This window comes from Haliotis asinina, chromosome 4 (assembly GCF_037392515.1).
Source record: "Haliotis asinina isolate JCU_RB_2024 chromosome 4, JCU_Hal_asi_v2, whole genome shotgun sequence".
In the NCBI taxonomy this organism is placed as follows: domain Eukaryota; kingdom Metazoa; phylum Mollusca; class Gastropoda; order Lepetellida; family Haliotidae; genus Haliotis; species Haliotis asinina.
In genome coordinates this window covers 15,205,639-15,231,632 of record NC_090283.1, presented here as the reverse complement: position 1 = coordinate 15,231,632, position 25,994 = coordinate 15,205,639, and the positions used below count along the sequence as shown (strand labels likewise).

The 25,994-nt window shown below is 40.6% G+C and overlaps 2 protein-coding genes across 2 annotated transcripts in view; one reads left to right on the top strand and one right to left on the bottom strand.

Annotated features, from left to right (window-relative positions):
• Positions 1 to 25,994, top strand: part of LOC137281311 (thrombospondin-1-like) — a 152,261-nt gene that overhangs the window by 7,886 nt on the left and 118,381 nt on the right. The window lies entirely within an intron of this gene.
• On the bottom strand, positions 4,990 to 25,616 carry LOC137281309 (THO complex subunit 4-like). The gene is made up of 8 exons (XM_067812481.1): positions 25,528 to 25,616; positions 22,974 to 23,185; positions 22,137 to 22,346; positions 20,331 to 20,611; positions 13,829 to 13,903; positions 13,130 to 13,157; positions 12,274 to 12,318; positions 4,990 to 11,214 (listed from the first exon to the last, which is right to left on the bottom strand). The coding sequence occupies exons 1-8, from the start codon at positions 25,559 to 25,561 to the stop codon at positions 11,137 to 11,139; spliced, it is 963 nt and encodes a 320-aa protein (XP_067668582.1). The 5' UTR covers positions 25,562 to 25,616; the 3' UTR covers positions 4,990 to 11,136.

The following is a 25,994-nucleotide window of genomic DNA, read 5'->3' as shown; positions in this document are numbered from 1 at the left end:
TAACATGCGATCCTTCATGTGGTATCCACCCAACCCTTACCTACATCATCTACCAACAACTGTATACTTGGAGTTCGATGACACATATCAACCCGATCAAGTCGGTTGTCTCATCCCACAAGAGTGGTCGCTGAAGACAAATTTATCCCACATCTCCAAAGGTCCTTTTCTTGTGTTTGAAGATGGTAAAGTCTTGAATCTGTCTTTCTCTCGATTCGATCTACCTACCTGTCTGTTAAAGCGTTCACCCGTCACATCGACTACAAGGGTTCGATTCCCTACATTTATAGAATGTGTGAAGTTCATTCCTGTGTCTTCCGCCGAATATTCGTTTAAACTTGCGTAAGACCATTCTCAGTCACAATATCTCACCATGAGATTATGTTGACAAGGAGGATTCCCAGACCTCATCACGTAACTGCCATATTTTGGGTCCTCTTTGGTTCGTTTTAGAGGGTGTAAAATGAAGACACGATATGCGTTTGTAAATAACGGGATTGGTTAGAAACGTTGTGCGTGGTGCATGTCATCGCATGCCGGTTTATGAAGTAAGAGCGAGTGAGCGAGTGGCTTTAGTTTTACGCTGCAATCAGCACTATTCCAGCTATATGACGGCGGTTTGTAAATAGTCGAGTCTGGACCAGACAATCCAGTGACCAAGAACATGAGCATCGATCTGCGCAATTGGGAACCGATGACAAGTGTCAACCAAGTCAGCCTGACCACCTGATTACGTTAGTCGCCTTTCGTGGCAAGCATAGTCGCCTTTCGTGGCAAGCATGGGTTGTTGAAGGCATATTCTACCCCGGGACCTTCACCGGTCTATGAAGAGAGATCTTCTTGACGTCAGTAAGAGGAATGTTCTGTTCATACTTCAGTATTTACAGATAAAAAGCCATACAGCTGTGATATTGCTTAGAGCAGCGTGAAATAACAAACGTAACCCTTCGCAAAATACTGAACACTGTGTAAAGGGTTTCGCATTGGTCTACTTTCAAACCCCTAACTGTGGTTCTACAGAAGTATTTGTGTATTTTGAAATTAAAGTTCAAATTGACACGAACCACAAAAGACGGAGTGCCATATTATTGTACAGTGAGTTCGGTTCGGGGTCAACGTGAACAACAGCTGAATGTGAAATGATTTATTTGTTGCTAACTGCCAGGTGAAGAGATACAAAATCACATGAATGAATTCGCAGGTGTAGTTGGCAATTACTTTTCTTTATTTTCTTGAAATTTCTAAATACTAGCTTGAAATTTCACAGGAAGCGATCAAGGGGAGTGTGCAAGTTCAGGGTAGGCGTATGAGCGGAACCTACGAGGGTGCTGATGAGGGCAGAGTATTTGAGGGCAGATTAAGTACTGGACAGTCCTTCAGTCAAAGAGTTGGAACACTCCAGACTACTCGGCTGTCACAGAGAGTTGGAATACTCTCAGTCAGAGAGATAGTTTGAATACTCCAGGCTGTTGGGCAGTCATTCTGTCACAGATAGTTGGAACACTCCATACCGTTGGGCAGTCCTTCGGTTACAGGGAGCTGGAACACGCCATATCGTTGGGCAGTCCTTCGGTTACAAAGGGCTGGAACACTTCATATCGTTGGGCAATCCTCCGGTTACAGAGAGCTGGAACACTCCATATCGTTGGGCAGTCCTTTGGTTACAGGGAGCTGGAACACGCCATATCGTTGGGCAGTCCTTCGGTTACAGAGAGCTGGAACACTCCATATCGTTGGGCAGTCCTTCTGTCACAGAGAGCTGGAACACGCCATATCGTTGGGCAGTCCTTCGGTTACAGAGAGCTGGAACACTCCATATCGTTGGGCAGTCCTTTGGTTACAGGGAGCTGGAACACGCCATATCGTTGGGCAGTCCTTCGGTTACAGAGAGCTGGAACACTCCATATCGTTGGGCAGTCCTTCTGTCACAGAGAGCTGGAACACGCCATATCGTTGGGCAGTCCTTCGGTTACAGAGAGCTGGAACACTCCACATCGTTGGGCAGTCCTTCAGTTACAGAGAGCTGGAACACGCCATATCGTTGGGCAATCCTCCGGTTACAGAGAGCTGGAACACTCCATATCGTTGGGCAGTCCTTCGGTTACAAAGGGCTGGAACACTCCATATCGTTGGGCAGTCCTTCGGTTACAAAGGGCTGGAACACTTCATATCGTTGGGCAATCCTCCGGTTACAGAGAGCTGGAACACGCCATATCGTTGGGCAGTCCTTCGGTTACAAAGGGCTGGAACACTTCATATCGTTGGGCAATCCTCCGGTTACAGAGAGCTGGAACACTCCATATCGTTGGGCAGTCCTTTGGTTACAGGGAGCTGGAACACGCCATATCGTTGGGCAGTCCTTCGGTTACAAAGGGCTGGAACACTCCATATCGTTGGGCAGTCCTCCGGTTACAGAGAGCTGGAACACTCCATATCGTTGGGCAGTCCTTCGGTTACAGAGAGCTGGAACACGCCATATCGTTGGGCAGTCCTTCGGTTACAGAGAGCTGGAACACTCCACATCGTTGGGCAGTCCTTCAGTTACAGAGAGCTGGAACACGCCATATCGTTGGGCAGTCCTTCTGTCACAGAGAGTTGGAACACTCCACATCGTTGAGCAGTCCTTCGGTTACAGAGACTTGGAACACTCCATATCGTTGGGCAGTCCTTCGGTTACAAAGGGCTGGAACACTTCATATCGTTGGGCAATCCTCCGGTTACAGAGAGCTGGAACACTCCATATCGTTGGGCAGTCCTTCGGTAACAGAGAGCTGAAACACTCCATATCGTTGGGCAGTCCTTCAGTTACAGAGAGCTGGAACACGCCATATCGTTGGGCAGTCCTTCGGTTACAAAGGGCTGGAACACTTCATATCGTTGGGCAATCCTCCGGTTACAGAGAGCTGGAACACTCCATATCGTTGGGCAGTCCTTCGGTTACAAAGGGCTGGAACACTCCATATCGTTGGGCAGTCCTCCGGTTACAGAGAGCTGGAACACTCAATATCGTTGGGCAGTCCTTCGGTTACAGAGAGCTGGAACACGCCATATCGTTGGGCAGTCCTTCGGTTACAGAGAGCTGGAACACTCCACATCGTTGGGCAGTCCTTCAGTTACAGAGAGCTGGAACACGCCATATCGTTGGGCAGTCCTTCTGTCACAGAGAGTTGGAACACTCCACATCGTTGAGCAGTCCTTCGGTTACAGAGACTTGGAACACTCCATATCGTTGGGCAGTCCTTCGGTTACAAAGGGCTGGAACACTTCATATCGTTGGGCAATCCTCTGGTTACAGAGAGCTGGAACACGCCATATCGTTGGGCAGTCCTTCGGTTACAAAGGGCTGGAACACTTCATATCGTTGGGCAATCCTCCGGTTACAGAGAGCTGGAACACTCCATATCGTTGGGCAGTCCTTCGGTTACAAAGGGCTGGAACACTCCATATCGTTGGGCAGTCCTCCGGTTACAGAGAGCTGGAACACTCAATATCGTTGGGCAGTCCTCCGGTTACAGAGAGCTGGAACACGCCATATCGTTGGGCAGTCCTTCGGTTACAGAGAGCTGGAACACTCCACATCGTTGGGCAGTCCTTCAGTTACAGAGAGCTGGAACACGCCATATCGTTGGGCAGTCCTTCTGTCACAGAGAGTTGGAACACTCCACATCGTTGAGCAGTCCTTCGGTTACAGAGACTTGGAACACTCCATATCGTTGGGCAGTCCTTCGGTTACAAAGGGCTGGAACACTTCATATCGTTGGGCAATCCTCTGGTTACAGAGAGCTGGAACACGCCATATCGTTGGGCAGTCCTTCGGTTACAAAGGGCTGGAACACTTCATATCGTTGGGCAATCCTCTGGTTACAGAGAGCTGGAACACTCCATATCGTTGGGCAGTCCTTCGGTAACAGAGAGCTGAAACACTCCATATCGTTGGGCAGTCCTTCAGCTACAGAGAGCTGGAACACGCCATATCGTTGGGCAGTCCTTCTGTCACAGATAGTTGGAACACGCCATATCGTTTAGCAGTCCTTCGGTTACAGAGACTTGGAACACTCCATATCGTTGGGCAGTCCTTCGGTTACAGAGAGCTGGAACATGCCATATCGTTGGGCAGTCCTTCGGTTACAAAGGGCTGGAACACTTCATATCGTTGGGCAATCCTCCAGTTACAGAGAGCTGGAACACTCCATATCGTTGGGCAGTTCTTCGGTTACAGAGAGCTGGAACATGCCATATCGTTGGGCAGTCCTTCGGTTACAAAGGGCTGGAACACTCCATATCGTTGGGCAATCCTCCGGTTACAGAGAGCTGGAACACTCCATATCGTTGGGCAGTCCTTCGGTTACAAAGGGCAGGAACACTCCATATCGTTGGGCAATCCTCCGGTTACAGAGAGCTGGAACACTCCATATTGTTGGGCAGTCCTTCGGTTACAGAGAGCTGGAACATGACATATCGTTGGACAGTCCTGTCACAGACAGTTGGAACACTCCATATCGTTGAGCAGCCCTTCAGTTACAGAGAGTTGGAACACTCCGGACTATTGGCAGTCATTCTGTCACAGATAGTTGGAACACTCCATATCGTTGGGCAGTCCTTCAGTTACAGACAGTTGGAACACTCCATATCGTTGGGCAGTCATTCTGTTACAGATAGTTGGAACACTCCATATCGTTGGGCAGTCCTTCAGTTACAGATAGTTGGAACACTCCATATCGTTGGGCAGCCCTTCAGTTACAGACAGTTGGAACACTCCGGACTATTGGCAGTCATTCTGTCACAGATAGTTGGAACACTCAATATCGTTGGGCAGTCCTTCAGTTACAGACAGTTGGAACACTCCAGACTATTGGGCAATCATTCTGTCACAGATAGTTTGAACACATCCTTCATTCACAGGGTGAAAACAATCTACTGGGCTGACATTCTGGTGTCAACAGATAGCACAGCAGTAAAACAGAAACCCCCAAAACAACAAAGTCAAAGTTGAGGAAATGAAATATTTATTTTAAGACTTATTATGAAAGTGACTATGATCATACAAAAAGAAATGTTAATGAAAGAAATGTGTGTTAAGGTACAAAGGTGTGTTAAGGTAACATGTGACACGGTTGTATCTACAACCAGCCATGTGAGGTCAAATAACATGAAACCAAACATCCCTTACACAATGCTGAATGAGGGACCACCATTACTCTCATAAGTACAGAAATAATACATCTTGCACCATTGAAACTTCTATTCATTCAACTATACATGAAACTCTTCATCTATCACTCTGAAAATAGTTATTTCAATATCCTACAGAGACAAACACAATAGCTATTTCGTTCCTGAATTGACAACAATCCATAGAAATATTCTTCTGGAGCAACATCCCTCCACCATAAATCAAGGACTTTATTCATGATGTTTATTCAGTGTAGTAAAGGGCAAGGTAAATTAATGGCTTGCATGGACCACCAAAGTAGACATTCAAAATGAAGTTTCATGGGAATTTTGGAGAAAATCAAAGCATAAATCAAGCATGTATTGACTTCTAGCAGGTGTCCAACAAATCCTATCTGTTCATAGAGAACTGAGAACATATGATACAATGACCTCATAAATGAAGAATGATGACTTTACAAATCTGCAAGATCTACAAGCAAATCCAAAGATTTTCAAAGTCACCCAAAAAGGACCAGTTTATGTTGAACATACGTAAAAAGTGTTCTTTCTACTGGTGACCTTCTTGTGCATTCCAGTGACACGGTTTGTCTATTCCAGAGACCATTGCCACACCTTGTCCTCCAAATCAGATTTAAAACGGCACCAATGGTTAACATACTCACAGTAACAAATACCAAATGTCTGAGTGCAAAATATATATCCATGACAAACTTCACTTTTTTAAAAAATAAACCTATTTGGATATGACCATTTGTAACATAACTGCACTATAGTTGTGACTTCAGTCTTAATAGCCTGCCTAATTCAAACAGAAAATCACAAGAGATATGTCATCACAGAATGTAGAAAAACTGGACAAAAGGAATAACACTAAACGATTATCTTTCTGGCATTTCCAGTAGAAAACAATCGTTTGCAATTCTGACTAAATATTGCTAGCCATCCACAGGGCTTAACATTGGAAAATGTGAATCAGGTACACTGTATCTATTGTATTGTAATTAATATTGCAGTGATGCTGATTGTACAAGCATATTCTATTTCCTACATACATGGCAGTTACAATAGGACATAATCCTCAAAACAGGCTGGAAAGTTAGGGATTCCTTCAATTTGATGCAATTTGCAGATAAAAAGTATGTCATTTCTTATTACAATGGGGAAACATTACAATTTAATGAATGACTGAGAAGCTTTGACTTAAACAAGAGATGATGACAGAATTTGTGATATTTTTTTAATCTAAAATACTGTGCAGTCATACCATCAAGATTGCTACTGTTCGATTTATAACCAGTGACACAGACTACATCGCGCTTGTAACAGATCATATTGTGATCTATCAACTTGTTTCAACTTGATAATGGAGTGAGAGAGTGACTTTAGTGTTTAACGTCCCTTTTAGGAACATTCCAACAATATCATGGGGTTAGGGATGGACGCCAGAAATGAACTGCACACATTGTACTCATTTGGGGAATCAAACCCAGATCTTTGGTAACGAGTGAATGCCTTAACCACTTGCCTACACCACCTACCCTCTAGTCATTGGTGGAAATCCCTAGTGATGAAATCTGAAAGTTTGATCACATGATGAAAACCTGTGGCAGGGTTACGATAAAGCTGGCTTTGGGCGATAGATGGTTTTGAGTGAACCCATTCATCACTACACTATCCAACAACTCATAACAATACCTTTTACACACAGCACACTAATATTTAAATCTCATATAAAAATGGTGACTAGACCTCTCATACAGGAAATCGAGTTCACATTGTCTTTAATCATTTTACCTAAATCACTGGTACTTTATGACTGAGAAAATAAATACTAACCATCCTCTTGTAGAAGAGAGTAAAACAAAAGACAGTATATACATTATGACAACATAAATAAAATATTTAAGAATCAAACTTGAAATAAAATACACAAAATATGACCAAATGAACAGTTATTATTTTGTGGCCATGGAATTTATTTTACTGACCCTTTACTTTGACATGAATAGACTCATCAGGCTGCCTTAAATGCATTCACTCAAGATAGACACATACATAATTAAGTAGTTAAATTAAATTTAATCAATTAGCAATAAAATGAAACAGCTTGACAACAACCATGACATCAAACTACTTAGATCCATTAGATAATGAGCTAGTGAAAATAACCTGACACAAATTTGATAAACACTTGATCCTCTGTGATAAAAACATTAACATCAAGTGGCCCAAGCTTTGTTAGAATGACCAAAACATGACTATCAAGGCACTTTTCATACACATATCTTTAAAAGTGAAGGAATTTTTTCTGAATGTGAAGTGTATCTGTATTCTGTCATTTAATACATGAACTGGGGGATGACAACATGAAGTAAGTACCACATCACTGGGTGAATGACAAATGTCTGACGACAATGAACTAATCTGTCAATATATACTACTCAAAAGGACCTAAAGACAATAACTGACTTTTTCATGACAGATTACTTATGGTATTATGAAAGAGTTTGGTGGTATTCTTTACCGTCTACTGAGTAACATAAAACAGATAAACAACTTGACTGACATGGAGGACTCTGTACCCTGTCAAGAAAATAACTAACTTCACAGTGAGCCATGAGTAGAATATATTTTGAGTCTCCATATTTGAGATGATGAAACACAACTTGTAAATGTTGCTGTCAGTATCACACACTCCTTATCAACTTACTTCTAAAGTTGTTTTACAACCAGACATTTGACAGATCATATTCAGCACTACACACCAAAACCCACGCTTCGGACAGAATTCCAGTTCGATCACAAAGTGTCAGTTTAATGTATTCCCTGCAGTTTGTTGTTTAATCCCATATGTAGAGGATACTAAACAACCTTCCGTGTAATACCATTATTATTAAACAAGTTCATAATTTCGTATCAAATGAGCGATGACGAGTATGATACTAAATCTTTCATGATTATAATGAAAATGGTATTTCACGGAAGCGAGTTTAGTATTCTGTTTATTACTTTCCTGAATAAATTGATAGAACTGCTTTCAGTGTGATGACTCTCAGATTTCCCCCCGAGTCAAACAAGGTCTAGTACCACTGTCACAACAGCATTGCGACGTCATAACTGTGAATCTCATGACGTCATAGGTCTTGCGGTAGGTATTACACTAGGTGTAATACTGCCGTAAAAATGTTACACTGCAGTATCTTCCATGGGCAAGTAATAATCACCTATATCTTTCAGCTGTTGTGTTCTGCATATAATCGATATCAGACCTTACATTCCAGTGTCAATGTTAACGCAATAACACGATATCTTCTACCTCCGTGTTCTGCATGCAAAGAATCCTGTGTTCTGGCAACAAGTAACTGAAAAACATATTTTGCCCAAGGAATGGCAAAATAAAATAAAGTTTCCGTCAGATATGACTTCCAAATGATAACCTGTTCTAAAATAGAAGGACCAGCTTTTCACCATATCCAGGACCCTCATCGCTTGCACTCATGATCTGCTTATGTCAGTGTCATATCACAGAATTACCATACAAGGATGCATATGATGTTAAGATTTCTCTTCCACTAGGAGCAAGTGGATAGGAGACTTCGATGAGGCCTTGCAAGTCAATCACCTCACACATCCTTGTCAACCAATTATGACGCTGAAAATTGCCACATTGTCAAAGTGAGCTTATGGTGATCAAGGTGGATTATGCCTGCAAACAAAACACATACTCTTTCTCCTACATATTCAGAATTTTAGGAATAGATGCCTGTTCCCTATTGTTATCATTTAAGAGTGTAAAGTCTTAAACTATGATAGTTCATCAATATCTTATCACACCTGCCCTGCAAACGCCAAGGTAGGTAAATGGAGGCCACTGTGGCTGGAAGGGTATCCCCAGACATCACACAACCATACAACAAATATTATGAACATTGATCTCAGAATGTATTCATGATTTATAATATTTAACACATTTACTCCAAGTGCAGCTATTTTACATTATACACCTTGCGTGCTTTGCGTCGAAGGAGTGGAAAATGAAAATTGGAGAGATCACAAATTAATGAAGATAATTCTCCACTGTTCAAAAGTGTTCATGAATGCAGAGATTGAAACAGTTTTAAGTACATTTCTGCAGAATAAAACAATGCTGATCCAAACATGAATGTTCCAGGTGAATCTTCTGGGAAGGTAAACTTCCAACATTTTAAATAACGTCTTGAAACTCATAAAACAACCTCATCTTACATTGTATTCCTGATTAACGTTTTTGTTACATAAAAAGTGGAACCTTTTCCAAAACAGAAGCGCTAATGCTGACATTACATCAGTCAGCCAATGTTGAATCAATTGTGGGTAAAAAAGGCAGAATAAAACACAGATTCATGTCAAGAATCAAATGCCAACAAACCAATTCTGAAAAACTTAAAAACTGGTCACAGACTATAATTCTTTCATGTATTACCGCAGTAAATTTGACATGCACATTGGCTCTAGCTATATGAAAGAACTGGATATTCCTCAATTGTTTTGAGTTGTATATACAACACAGAGATTCACCTGTGAAGTCAAGCTATACTGTTTTCATTTGATTCCTCTCACTGACCAAAGATAATGCTGCCATCTTCAAAATCTGATTGCCATAACATTGAACTACAAATGTTGATTACATTTTAATAAAATCAATCTCTGAACATGTTTAAGAAACTAAACAAACTTGACTAAAGACAGTAAAAGGTTTCCTCACATTTTAACATGATTAAGAAAAATACCTTCAAAAATAAACACTGAGATTAAACTTTAATCTACAACACTATTTATACATGAATAAATTGTATCAAACTAGAGCAGCCCTGTATACTTGTGATGTTTCACAAATAAGGAAAAATAAACATCTTCTAAAAGTATTCTTCTAAAAGTGGCAACACTGTCGCAGATCAATCTCAAAACAGTCATTTCCTTCATATGCCTGCTTGAAGATCTGGAACCCATTTCACAAAGTGATTATAGCTCTACGACTGTCGTAAGTCTGTGTTAAAGTATTGGAGTTACGACAGCTTTGTGAAACATGTCCTGACCACCAGTTTATGAAAAGATGTGTCAGACAAGGTTCTTAGCAACGTAGCAGAATTCAGGCTTTTGATGTTTTTGTGCCACCAGAATTAGTATTTCAGAGTTTTAAAAAATGAACATAAACAGCCAGTTCTGAATGAAATAACAAAATCTGCAATACCATAATGTTGCAGATATTAAATGCATAGTCTCTAAGCACAGAGGAAACGTCACACTTCTGGAAGAACCAGCAATGCAATCAATAACTGTGCTCTTTGTTGTACCATTGTTATACTACAATGACGTAAAGAAAGAGCTAATGGCTTCATGAAATATGATGGGCCCCGGAACCCACAGATCCACGATTCAGACTGGCCTTTCAAAGTTATTTCCTCGTTCATCATGATCACCCATTATGCTAACTTGGTCTGTGAAACGTTCATGCAGATATTAGAATCAAGATTTGACTTTAATGAGACTGAGACACTGATATGACGTGAAACATTAACCAGCTTCATAAATGTTGACTCAACACTTTTCTCAACAAACACTTCGGCACAAACGCTTTGTAGCATTCCTGTCACATAACTTTTTAATCCCTGCCTTTAAACTTCTGGTTTAATTAACAAAATGGCCAAAGTTGTAAATATTGTTCACAATTTAGCACCATATGTTTCATAACACATAAAACCTTTTTCCTTCCAGGAACTGACAGTACTAATGACTATATCACAATCTCCCAAAACATGGGAATGACAGGATTCCTGTAACCATAGCAATGGATGCTTCCAAGCTTCACAGATCATTTAATAATGGCTTTGATCTTGTAACATGGCCTTGACCTTGAAACGTCAGCTCTGTTGGTAGACATCTTTGGCCTGAAGCTCCCTATGAGGAATGCTGAGTGTTGGATCACAAAAACACCTGTCTAGAGCCATTGCTGGAAGACCCAGAGCCGTCTCGGAACCTCTCACTCAGAGGAGCATTGGTCTGAATTAAAGGATGAATGAGTGAGCTACATTGGTTATTTCAAATTCCACACAATGCGCCAACTTAATATTGCAAGTAATCGAAAGTTAAAGTTCAACATGTCACTGGCATTTACCACTTTCTCAAATCTACCAGCTTAGATATTGTGTTATGTTTTTACTGTTCAACATGGTGATGGGTGAAGGATCATTGTCACACCACATCAGCAACTTTAACCTTACATGGCAGATTGGTTTGTATACTCCCATGTGGTTGAAAATGACATTTGAAAAAATGAACAGAAAGAGTAATAACACAGTTGTAAGATGAGATTTTACTTCATGAATAACCCATGGAGATATGTGTTAGAACTGTTCTTAAGCAAGCAATGTTTGTCACAAGAGGTGACTAATGGGATCAAGTGGTCAGACTTGCTGACTTATATGACACATGTCATCATATCTCAGATTCGTAGATGGATTTTTCATGCTGTTAATCACTGGATTGTATGTCCAGACTTCATTATTCACAGACCACAGCCAAACAGATGGGAGAATGCTGAGAGAAGTGTTAAACAGTAAACCCAAAACTCCATGAATAGAATCCATGAAAATATCAAAACAAAAGCAAATAAACTAAGGGATGTAACTCTGTATACCCTTGTGAAAGACACTTGGATGAGTGGGTTTAGTTTTACGCCACACTCAGCAATATTTCCATTATATGGTGACAATCTGCAAATAATTGAGTTTGGACCAGACAATCCAGTGATCAAAGCATGAGCATCAATCTAAGCAACTGGGAACTGATGACATGTGTCAACCAAGTCATTCAGCCTGACAACCTGATCCAGTTAGTTGCCTCTTACAACCAGCATGGTTTACTGAAGATTCATATTCCAACCAGGACCTTCATGAGTTAAACCTGGAGGAAGCAACAAATAGGTTAAAATTAGAATTTCAAGAAGCACTATCAATGTCCTTTGGCAAGATGCATTAACACATCCAGGACTAACCAATCACTCTCAAGGCAGACACTCGAAGAATAGCTAACAAAACACTGCATTGACAAACAACTTACCCCCGACTGTGCAAAAAGTCTTTTGTTGTAGTTATACTTTTTGGACTGAAAAAAAAGCAATTGTCAGTAAGCATGCGTTTTTGTGGATGATCAATTTCTTTATTGTACAAGAGTCAATCATCCATAAAGACTTGTCATACATAGTACCTACAACTTCTAAAATGCCACTAGACTGACGTTTAGTCCCTGAATATGCATGATTTGAATAGGAACAAATAAAATAAAATAAAGTGAAAAGGAGCCCCGTTGAGTTGGGAGATGAACCTGATGAAATCTAGACTTGCTTCATTTAGGGTTTTCGCATTACAGAGAAAGCGAGGCAGTAGTGAAAATAATGAGGTTCAGGGACTGTGAGGCAGACAGGACTGCCTCTCACAAAGACCATGGAGACTGTCAACACCATTTCAATTATTTAGGTTTGCCAATGAAATCAAAGGACTCATATCTGTATGTCCAGAATGCTTAACGTATTAACTATCAGAGCTGGGACGATATAACGTAGTACCTATAATCGTGATACTTTATCAATGATAAATATGTTGAAACTTTTTTTCGTATCATGATATGTATCGCTAACCTTAACATTGTTAATTTTCACTAGAATTTGTCACTGTTATTTGATATAAAAATATATGTTGTTAAAGAAAATAACTAAAAATAACTTATCATGAAGTGCATTGAATCAAATCGAATCATTCCAAGATATCGTGATACATATTGTACGGTAAATTTTCTATATCGTCATACCTCTATTAACTATGTCAGTAGCTGGACAGAGAGTACCCGAGAGACCACAAAATATGATCTCACATGAAAATGCCTTTCAGGCACATTCATGCTAACACATGCGACTTACCGATTCTTGCTGTGGTGGAGATTGATAACTGAAAGGCAATGTGACACGTTAGTGAAGAGATAAAATAGTTTACTCATTATGAGATCGATCTCAGAACTGACCATGCTGACACTTTAAATAAAAAGAAACGAAGCAATGTTTCAGTCTTTCTCAAAACAGCAAGAAATTGTGGATTTGTTTGCCAGTTGACACAATTCTTAGCAATAATCCACATATACATAATCTCCAATTTGGACCACTCAATCCTGTGACTAACATCAAGACCATCCAAGCAAATTGAAACATAATGGCATATTCAGTAGGAATGACTATGAGATCCTGTTAAATGCTTTTTACAACAAACACAATTATTAGTGATATCTCCTCACATCACTGTCGTCTGCTCTTGGGGATAACACAGACATAGACATCTGCACTGCTCTGATTTACTTCAGCCAAAGGTAGAGACATCCTGACTGAAGGACACCTTAACCATTACGATACTTCAAAGACACAGGGTGCAGAGCCTTGACGAAAATATGATTAACATGTCAACATGCTCAAAATGACTTGGAAATAATCATTTGAATATTTCTGTAGTTTGCAGAGACAATTTGTGTCATAAATTTACTTTCATTGCCTGTACACAACATGAACCAATGCCTTCAGATTTATTGATGTCCAGTTGACTACAGCTCACGCACCCCTGGTCAAGCTTACCTTGGGTTTGGTACGGAGATTGTCAGTATTCCATCATTCTGTGAAGAAGGAGCTTGCACAGGGCGACTGCGCCATCTGAAATTGATCAAACATTAATGGTTATCACAGAATGAAATACTTGAATTCTAATTTAGGTAATAACATGATATGATGATGTATCTTGGAACATGTCAATACTAAGTTATTAAAATCTAAATATTTTAGATATTTAAATACTTACCTTACCATAGGTCTTATGCATATTACCTCAAGCTTCACTAGAAGAGATCAGACAGTCGTTGATTCGCCATTCCCTAGATGGCTACCTCATGTAATCCACGAATGTAGTCACGGAAGTGATGTGATTTCCCCACTCGCGCAAGCGCGAACAATCCAAAAATCACTTTTACTGGCAACAGGAAGGTCCGAAGAATCCAGAGTGGGGAGGAGCATCCAGCGTTGGGAGGGAGTCACCGCCCTATGGTAAGGTAAGTATTTAAATATCTAAAATATTTAGATTTTAATAAATTTTTAACTTACCTTACCATAGGTCTTATGCATATGGCTTCGACAGATGGATAGTGGTGTGGACTCCGGAGGACCATCCCTCAGCAACCGGTGCACATGCATTAGGAGAACCTGGGAGACCCATGTCGACAGTCACAGGACAAACCTTGAAGCAGGACAAAGAGTAACCCAAGGGAACTCCAAAGAAAAACCGACGCACCCTGAAGGTGAGGTTAATCTTAAGACCAACGGTAAGAAACAGTGTTATTACCTTAAGGGCGGCCGGCCGGGTAAGTTGCTGGGCAACCACCAACGGACTGTAGTCCCTCCATGTCCTCAACTGCCAAGTCCTCCAGGTAGTGGGAAGCGAAGGCAGTAGACCACTTCCAAAAGCAGCCTTCCATAGTTTGTGGCACTGTGCAATTTCTATGGAGGGCCAAGGTAGATGCCAACGCTCTGATCTCGTGTGGGTTGTTCGCCACCGGATGAGGTAGATGCTTGGCATCAAAAACCGTCAGGATCGTAGATCGAAGCCAAAAGTCGACTGTGTTCCTGTTCACCTCCCCTTGCAGGTAGTCGAAAGTGGGATGAACATTCTTTTACGGGAACGTCTCTTAGAAGCCAACTTCCGGATGTAACATCTGAGGGCTCGAACGAGACACAGCAGTACCTCCTCTAAGTCATGTTGTCCCAAGACTGAAGATGCAAGAGGAATGGAGAACAGCCTGTCTGGCTGTCCAGGGAGTTGATTCTTGGCCACAAAATCCCACAGGAGACCCAAGGGGGCTCGTCCATGCCTCGACTGCTCAAAGCGAACCTGTGTGACGTCCTGGGCATGAATTTCACTAACTCTAGCCGCAGTAGCCAACGCTAGAAGGAAGATCGTCTTTTCAGACAAATACATGAAGGAGGCTTCCTCTAAAGGCTCATACAGAGGTCCTCTAGGATGTTGTAGGATGATGTTGAGGTCCAAAGCTGGAGGATGAAGCGTAACTTTCTGGTCCTCCAATTTGAAAGGCTTGAGTAGCGCAATAAGCTCTGGTACCTAGGAAATCTGTTTATCTGCTTTAATCGCCAAGAAGGAATGCAAAGCCGACAGATAAGTCCCCAAGGTACTGCCTCAAAGATGCTTGCAGTTATGCAGGAACAGGAGGAAGTTCGCTAAAAACTGAGGAGAAACTGTCATAGGAACTTGTGGTCTTGAGCACAAAAACTCTCAAATGAGCGTCACTTGTCGTCATATAAGGACCTAGAGGACATACGATGCGCACAAGCTAGGACGCTTGCCGCTCACGAGAAGTAGCCCTTAACTCTCAATGCCTTCTGCAGATGACCCAACCGTGAAGATGAAATCTCAGCGGGTCCGGATGAAGCTGCCGACTGTGCGGATGTCGAAGCAGACATAACTAATCTGAATCTGGTACGACTCTCTGCTAGTGAGACGACACAGGTCGGGGAACCATGACCTGGCTGGCCACCAAGGCGCGACCAAAGGCAGTCGCAGGTTCTGAGTCTGCTTGACCTTGGCGACCACTTCTGAGAGAAGGGCTGGTGGTGGCAACGTGTAAGCGTCCAGACCTTCCCATGACAGGGACATTGCGTCGATCGTCCATGCCTGCAGGTCCACTGAGTGGAAATCCTGTGCTCCCGGGCGATTAACTTCGCCACCTAGTACCCCTTGGCCCTCAAGACTTTCACAGATGGTCCAGGCACAAAGATGAAATTCCGGCGGATCCAGGTGCAGTGTCCAATTGTGAGGATGGTACAACAATTGGTCCCACTCTGGAAGCTGATTATTTGAAAGTGTCTCGACACACAATATTCTCTGTTGGTAGGGGGCGAGGTAAGGCGTCTGCCATGAAGATGCAGGCTTCACGGACAAACGCCTCATCCCAGGCGTCGGCACAGTCGTTGAAGGCAGGCTAGAGACGCACAGTCCGGGCACCAAGGGTGAGGAACTTTCGCCGATTTCTGCCCCTAGCAGATAGTGTAAAACTGGCGAGACATACAGAGTTAACTGTAACAAAACAAGACATAACAATGAGTTGAAACCAACGCTAGGAGGTAGAAAAAAACACCCCTATCAGAAATGCAGCACCAACGCACCCCCACTATAAAGTAGGCACGCCTGTAAGCTCGTGACAGCGAAGGGCAAACAACCAGAAAGGCTACCTGCATACATCGCAACGTGGCACGACAAAAACGTATAAATGCAGTGAAACATGGGCAAAAATACTAATCGACATGGAAAACCACATGGAGGAAGAAAAACCAGCAAGATATAATACCCCAACGGACGCCATGCCTCACTCACACACGACGCGGGCGAACCCACCCCGAAGTGAGAGAAAAAAACAACACGAGGTAGCAAAGTAAGTGTAGTTAAATGATTACCTACCTTAACACGCACACCTAAGGGATACAAACCATACCTACCCGTGAGGAACAACTTTATTGAACCACAAAATAGGTAAACTAAGCGAACCAAAAACGTCTGAACAGACGAACGCTAGAAGTAAAAGTGATTTTTGGATTGTTCGCGCTTGCGCGAGTGGGGAGATCACGTCACTTCCGTGACTACATTCGTGGATTACATGAGGTAGCCATCTAAGGAATGGCGAATCAACGACTGTCTGATCTCTTCTAGCGAAGCTTGAGGTAATATGCATAAGACCTGTGGTAAGGTAAGTTAAAAATTTATGCTTTTTCAAAAGCCCACAATAATGGAAGTGTAGTTGGTATCAAACCATTTCCTCATGTCATTGAGATACACATTTTCATCACTCCCAGCTGAACTGGACCCGTGAAGGTCTGGGATAGAATAGGCCTTCAGCAACTCAAGGTCACTCTGCTTGTCGCAAGACGCAACTAAAGGGATCGGGTGGTCAGACTTACAGACTTGATTGACTCATCACTGGTTCCCAACTGCACAGATCAATGCTCATGCTGTTGATCAATGGAGTATCTGGTCCACACATGATTATTTACAGACCTCCATCATAAAAATCTCAGCCAAAATGCAAATATAAACTAAACTTGCTGAACTATCCAAATGTAAATTAGAATTTGAAAAATTAAAAGAAGCTGAAATAAGAGGTATACAAATAAGAAATATAATTCAGTGGTATGAGGAAGGAGAAAAAACAACCAAATATTTCTGTCATCTCGAAAACAGAAATTATACCAGTAAGCTTATGAATAGTGTCATTAATGAAAAAGGAGAAGAAATATCAGATGGCAAGGCTATTTTATATGAGCAGAGAAAATTTTAAGAAACTTTCAGGTGGTACAACAGCAAGTAAATATATTGAGATATTCAATGATATTATTACACCAAAACTAACAACTGTTGAGGCTGAAACTCTTGAGGGTGACATTACAACAGATGAAATAACACAAGCTGTTAAATCAATGCAAAATAACAAAAGCCCAGGAATAGATGCTTTCCCAATAGAATTCTTTAAATTTTTCTGGAAAGATCTCCATATTTGGGTTTGTAGATATATATCAGAAACATTCAGGCAAAATATGTTGAGTCCAACAATCAAAAGAGGCTTCATCACGTGCATTCCCAATGCTAACAAAAATAGACAGTTGTTAAAAAAACTGGCGCCCAATTTCCCTACTTAATTCTGTGTATAATATACTCAGTATATGTATAGCCAATAGAATTAAAAAAAACTTTGAATACACTAATTCATGAAACTCAGACAGGGTTTATCCCTGGAAGATGTATTAGTGAGAACATTAGACTGTTATATGATATTATGTTTGAAGCAAAATTACAGGGTAAAAGGGACTGTTGTTACTTATTGACTTTGAAGAAGCTTTTGGCACTGTCTCTAAAGAATTTATAACTCTAAAAATAGGAAAATATGACTTTGGACCCAGTGTGGAAAAATGGATCAAAATATTAATCAATAATCTTACATCATGTGTTATACAAAATGGTCATTTATCTCAGTTTTTTTCACAATGAAAGGGGCTGTAGACAAGGCGACCTCTCCCTACATATTCCTTTTAGTGGCAGAAATTTTAGGAATAATGATCCGTAACAACAGTGCAATAAAAGGAATTACGTTGAATAATACTGAACATAAAATTGGACAATATGCAGATGATACTGAATTATTTCTTGATGGATGTGAAGAAAGCTTAAGCATAGCAATTGACACCCTAAATAGTTTCTACAAAATGTCTGGTTTAAGAATAAACGTAGATAAGACTAAAGCAATATGGATAGGCTCAATGGCAGGTAGTAACATGATGTTACATCAGGATCTTAAGCTTGATTGGCACAGTGATCATTTTGATGTACTAGGAATAAAGCTTAATCCTAACTTGAATAAACTTTGGGTAATTAATAAAGGAAAAAGACTAGAAATTATTACTAGAACTCTAGGGAATTGGAGGAAAAGAAATTTGACATTAATAGGGAAAATAACGGTTGTTAAAACTTTAGCACTCTCATCATTGGTGCATATATTCACTTCACTCCCAAATCCTCCAAAGGAATTCATTGATAAATCAAACGACATATTTCATAAATTCATCTGGAATGATAAGTGTGATAAGATAAAGCGAACAACACTTATTAGAAAATATGAAGAAGGGGGACTCAGAATGGTTAATGTAGAGGTATTCATAAACTCATTAAAACTGTCAGTATTAAATAAATATCTCCAAATAAAAACACTAGCCCTAGTACCTTTCCATTCAAGGATATATTTCTGCTTGGAGCCAACATTGAAAATTATGTGAAAATAGTGAATCCCTATTGGAAAGATGTGTTGGCAGCATGGGGAATATTTTATAGAAAACACTTTGGTTCAACCATCAATTCCAAAATAGTAATTTTATTATAAGACATTGATATTTTAGGGGTATTCACTCTATAAGATACTTGTGTAATGATCAAGGTATTTTGTCACTTAGTGAACATAAGAAAACTTACAAAATCAAAGGCACAGTTCTTGATTACTACCAGGTTCTTTCAAATATACCAAGAAAATGGAAAGATACTATTAGAAATAATCTATTGATTGTTCATAATCACTATCTCAGCACATCACTGATATGTTTACTTTCAGCACCAAAGAGGTCGAGATATTTCTATGATAAGCTTATATGTACTGAAAATTTCCCCTCTACATGTGAAAAATGGCAACAACTCTTTGACACTGTAATCCCATGGGAACACATTTTTAAAGATTATAGAAGATGCACAAAAGATACTAAATTAATTGACTTTCAATTTAAATTTATTCATAATATTATATACACAAGAAAAGAATTACTGAAAATGAAATTAGTTGATGATGAACTTTGCTCTTTATGTAACTTAGCGTCTGAAAATTTGATGCATATTTATTGGGAATGTGAATGTGTGAAAACATTCTGGTTGAAACTGAAAGAATATATTGACAATAAAACAACAGAAAAATTTACCTTGACAAAATATACAGTCTTAATTGGTGGAAATAATACTGACTTAATGAACCATATACTTCTTGCTGGTAAAAAATACATTCATGTATCAAGTATTAAAAACACCAAGTTATCACTGGACGCATTTCTAAAAATATTGGGTGATATTTTCAAAACTGAAAAGTTTATTGCCACTAAGAATGATAAAATGTTACAATTTGACAGAAAATGGACACCACTGCTGCCATATATCCAGTATGTATAATTTGTATCCATATGAATTTTTGTCTTATTGTGTACTTGTGCTGTTGCATCATTTATTTGTGTTTCTGTCTACTGAGTTGAATGAATAAAAATAAAAAAAAAAATTAACCGGATCGGGTGGTCAGACTTGCGGACTTGATTGACACATCACTGGTTCCCAACTGCACAGATCAATGCTCATGCTGTTGATCAATGGATTATCTGGTCCACACATGATTATTTACAGACCTCCACCATGAAAATCTTAGTTTTACAAAACTTGCTGCAGACACATATCACCATCAATCAATCCCTGCCAAGAGAGCACCCAACTGCCATTACTTACTGCCTCCTCTTCCGCTTGACAGTGCCACTTGAGGAGTTGAGAGACAAAGTGCTGCTGTAGTTGCTGCCAAGACGACGTAGTTTGCCACGCCCTCGACCTCCCCCTCGACTCACGGTCTGATAGGCAAACCCATATGATGCAGTATCAACCTGATTCTGTACTTGGTTACCTCCCCTTGCATTGTAGTTTTGTCGGTTGAGACGACCCCGTCCACCTCGGCCTCTCCCACGACGACTACCCCGATTTGTGTTTTGATATTGCTGCTGCGATGATGATGATGTCTGAAAGAGACAAAAGCAATGAAAAGCTGAGAATACGGACAGAAATATTGTTATCACACCTCAAACACAGATACCTGACAGCCAGTACTTTGACATTAATAATGGACAACCTTTGCAGAAACATATAACAAAAAACCTGTTGGAGGTAAAAAAACCTGCAAACAAACAATCAGAAATCATAGTGTCTACTTGGATCACAGGGCAGTATCTTCTGATAGGTGAGTGAGTGAGTGAGTTGAGTTTTACGCCGCACTCAGCAATATTCCAGCTATATGACAGCGGTCTGGAAATAATCGATCCTGGACCAGACAATCCAGTGATCAACGACATGAGCATCGATCTGCACAATTGGGAACCAATGACCAAGTCAGCTAGTCTGACCACCCGATCCCATTAGTCGCCTCTTATGACAAGCATAGCCTTTTAGGGCAAGCATGGGTTGCTGAATGCCTATTCTACACCGGGACCTTCACGAGTTCTTCTGATACTACTAGTGATAGGAGAAAATGGACATGATTCTACTGAAATATGCAAGGACATGGTATAGAAGCCATTTGTGAATCACTGCAAGACAATAGCATCCTTATGAAATGTGGACTATTACGCATACTACAACAATGTTTAAGCAGGGTTTTAAGCAATTAAAGACTCTGACCCTTGTTAAATAAATCTCTGTGCTATGGTGATTGTAACTTCTAAGGATGAAAAAGAGTAGGAAAGGAAAAGGAAGGATAATGAGCTGGGGATCTTGGTGGTCACAGGTCCAATGATACAAATCCATGAATTCTGAACATAGTTTTTGGTCCTTAACTTCCATGAGTTACCAAAGGCAAACAGCAGTAATGGCCGTTAGCTTGCTTTGTACAATGACCCCTGAGGCACTGTGTTGAAGTTTTGCATGTCCTTGACTTTCATGTTCTAGGACCCGTGAAGGTCCCGGGGTAGAATAGGCCTTCAGCAACCCATGCTTGCCATAAAAGGCGACTCAGCTTGTCGTAAGAGGCGACTAACGGGATCGGGTGGTCAGGCTCGCTGACTTGGTTGACGCATGTCATCGGTTCCCAATTGTGCAGATCGATGCTCATGTTGTTGATCACTGGATTGTCTGGTCCAGACTCGATTATTTACAGACCGCCGTCATATAGCTGTAATATTGCTGAGTGCGGCGTAAAACTAAACTCACTCCCTCACTCACTCACTCACTCATGTTCTAAGCAAGATCTTTCTAATCAAAGGCTTTCAGCTCCTTCTCCTATGAAATAACGACATTGCCGACAAAGACAAGACGGTGAGTGAGCCTACTGTTTGTTGTTTAACACTGCATTCAGCAATATTCCAGCTACATAATGACGCTCCCTTTGGTCAAGACACTCTAAACCTGGTCGACAAGTCTGACGTTCCTATCTACTGTCACTTTATACTCCACTGGCCGCTGGTGGCCTACCCAGGATCCCAGGTGTTAGAAGAGGAAAGTGCACACAAGGATCTTCATAAGATGAAAGTTATTTGTCAACTGTGGGATTACCTGAAGCCCTCTGCGTTGGTTGATGAGATTCTGTCTGCTAGCTGCCTGTGCGTCTATTCGAGCAAGCTGGTTCTTAGCCTTCTTCAGGGCTAAGACAGCCTTCAGCCTCTGCTGCTTGTAAGACTGTTGTTGCTGCTGCCGACCTTGACCTTGGTTGAACTTGCCCCCTCTGGTTGACTTAGGTTTAATAGAATTCTTTACACTCTGTTCCTGAAATCCAATGACATCTGAGATATGAATATCGTCAACACCCAGACATGACTTACTGATAATCAGAAGAATTGTTGAACATGTTGATGGGAGAATTGTTATGAATATTAAAGTGAAATTATGCCGCTTCTAAACCATCCTCTACTGTTAGTAATTTATGCATGTGGCATCAGTCACTAGTGATGTTATCAAAGTAGGTAGACACACAATTGCAGTGTAAGCCTGATTGCAGTGGTAAAACCACTTACACAGGTGTTACACTTTAATAATGACTACAGGGATTGGGAAAGGCAGAGGCCACTGGCCATTTCGCATATTAGAATGAAAAATGGCACCTTAAAATTTTGAAGTTTACAATTGATACAAGGACAGTTGCCTATTCTAAATTCAGGAAATGGCTAATAATCTTGAAAATGGCCCATTGTCAAAGTTCTCTTTCCCAATCCCTGTGACCAGTCAGCAATCCGCACTTCTGGAGTATAATTACATTTGAACAGCCAGAAAAACATCCAGATGGACCACACAAGCAAACTTTCATGTCATACAAAATGCTTGTAATGGAACTTATTGCAATGTGTAGCACATGAAGCTGACACAAACGTAAAATTGAAGCAGTAGTAGTAGTACCTGTGTTCTGTTGAGCGGACTAACCCCAGACAACCTCCGTAGCCGCCCCCGTCCACCACGTCCTCTCATTCCTCCTCTCTGTAGGTTGGTGCGGAACTGCTTCACCTTGCTCACACCTGCCCCTCCTCCTCGTCCACGGCTGGACCCCCTGCTCAGGCTGCCACGACCTCTACCACCACGATTCTGCTTCTTGTTGAGCTTAATGATGTCATCTGGGGCAGATTAAAAACCATTCCAAGTCACCTTTCTTCTCAACTCGCTTTCCCATAAAATAGAAAAACACTCTTAATTTACTGTATTTTGTATAAAATTATGATAGTGTAATATCCTCATTTTCTTTATGTCATGGGATCAAAAATCTCATTGTCCCAGGCCCGGAACAAGTCGGTTTTCATTTCGGGCAATGAAATACATGTAATGGTATCTTACTTGTCCATGGACTACTAGATAATTTCCACTTATGCTTTCAAACTACAAATAATCTTGGATTTCATTTCATATCAGCTCATAATGGTTCACAGTAATAATAAGGTAGAGCTGTGGCAAGTGGCTTTTCAAAATATTTTTGAACCCCTGCTACTATATCCAAGATTTCAACTTCAGGAGGTTGTCTTTTACCATGGCTTTCACCTAAGCACACATTTGAGGATGCCATAATGCTGGAGTGACTGATCCCCTGAAAAGGCTCTCCACCAATCTCATTTCAAATTCCATTGGTGATGTCAGCCATCAAACCCACTCAGCCACCACGGTTTCCACATACACGGAAGCCGGACAACTGGTATCAACCAAGTCAAGGAATTTGCCCATCCAGCCCATCTTGACACCTCTGTCAATGTCACCACAGATTGTCGATAATGAGTGAGTTTGGTTTTGCACCACTATTCAAGCAATATCAGTGTATTATCACAGCAGGGGACCCCAGAAATGGGCTTCACACATTGTACCCATGTGGGAAGTCAAATCAAGGTCTTCAGCACGATAAGCAAAAACATTTTAACCACTAGGACGCCCAGAATGTAAAGACGACAAAGTAATTTTCCTTGTACCAAACAGACCTTTAACGTGTCTTGAGAATTACAAGGGGTACTAATGAGGGTACTAATAACAATGAACAAGTGAGTTTAGTTTTACACAGCACTCAGCAATACTCCAGCAATATGGCGACGGTTTGTAAATAATCCTGTCTGGATCAGACAATCCAGTGATCAACAATATAAGCATCAATCTGCGCAATTCGAAACTGATTTATTTCAATGACAGCCAATTAATTTACTGTCAGAGATCTTGTCTAGTAATCTGATCTAATATGTCTAAATGTTGATGCAACTATTACTGTGTAAAACTGAATTGTAGACATCTGGTCACAGGGCAGTTGTACCCCTTTTGCTGCTGCTGGATAGTTATAAACAAGCTTAGAATATAATTATCAAAATATGTCCCACGATAATTTCTTAGTAATGAATGGTGATTACAAAGATAATATACATACGTCCTGGTTTGCCAAGAATTAGAATTTAGAGGCTTCTAATGCATGGCAACAATACAGCAAATAACATACCAAGGACATACCTATGATTTCAAAACTTTGTACACTTCACACAAAAAAACATTTATTCAAATTCAGCTTTTATATATTGGCTATTCTCTCAAATTAAGATGCATTTTAACACTGCATATCATACACAAAATTACACACTAAAGCCTGTTGATCCTCTTCAGAGGTCTTGTTATCAGTGAAGCATATCATCTTAAAGTTTAACAGCCATCCTCTCAACTGCAACTGGTGGATGGAACTCCTAAACATCTCTCTGTAAGGAACAACTGTTGCCACTTGTAATTCACAGAAAACATAATGAATTTTGAATACTTTTTGAGTGACATTATAGTGTACAGCTTGACCTGGTTTCTTTGTGTCAGGCCAGTTTGCCCTGGGTTCACTGCTGACACAACCTGTTCCATCACACTAAGTGTTTGTTCAGCGGGTGTGCCCCTACTCATATGGCAACAGGCTGTTGAAGAGCTACGTCTGAAAGATGGCGAGGGGCATTTGTGTATAACGATTTCCACCTATTGATCGAAGCAACATGTGTCTGGAGAGTGAGCATGCATTTGGTGACGTTGTCGAAAACACGTTTAGACATCCCTATTATAATTACTCACTAATATTGCAAACGTCTAAGAAGAATTCTTGATATCGGGGCAGTGTTAATCTGTTGAAGATCGGTATCATATTCCTACACAACTGTCCACTTACCAACGTTGACGTATGAAACAGACTAGTTTGACAAAAATCAGCGGAGCTGCAGTTATGGCATTACCATTACATGGCTACACATAAACAACTGACTTTGGAAGTTACACTACTTCATCAGTTAGTCAAAAGCCTGATACTAAGAGGACGAAAACAATGTCAAACTTTGAAGCCAAGCGATGTTGAGTTCACTTTGCCTCGTCGTAAATATGAAAATATATCAGACGCCATCAGACGTGAGAATTGTTCCATTACAAATTAGCTACATTAACAACACATCATTTCAGATTTCCAACATACCAAGTGACATATCCACTTTGTTTATCGTAGACATGTTTGGATAATCCGCAAAATCAGTTTCACTGCCAAACTTAGAAAAGTTGTCCCAACGTCCGACAGACGGCGCTTTTGGTGCTATATGGGGGACGACTAGTAATCATGCTATGATTTTATAGCAACTTCTGTTGACGTGTTCATTATCACTACGTCATAAAGGGACTGAAACAAATTCGTTCATGCATGAAGGAGATTTATCCTAATACAATTACAGTGGCCACATAATTGGTATGACGTTTTTCTGCTGACAAATGTGCGGGAGAAAAGAAATACAAAACTATCAAAGATAAAAAAATTCTAAAATTTGAATGGTGAAAATTGATGTTTGCTTGCAGCTAAAATTTCCATTTTACACCCGAAACAATTTCACCCCATTTGGATGTACATTTATTTATATACATGTAAAACGGCACATTATTGTTCACGGATTG

Bases quoted from the DNA above. Each gene is read 5' to 3' on its own strand.
- LOC137281309 (XM_067812481.1), bottom strand. From the start codon at position 25,561: ATGTCTACGATAAACAAAGTGGATATGTCACTTG. The intron at 23,186-25,527 runs GTATGTTGGAAA...AATCTGCCCCAG, and splicing joins CAAAGTGGATATGTCACTTG to ATGACATCATTAAGCTCAAC. The intron at 11,215-12,273 runs GTAAGTTGTTTG...CCTTTAATTCAG, and splicing joins GACTTTTTGCACAGTCGGGG to ACCAATGCTCCTCTGAGTGA.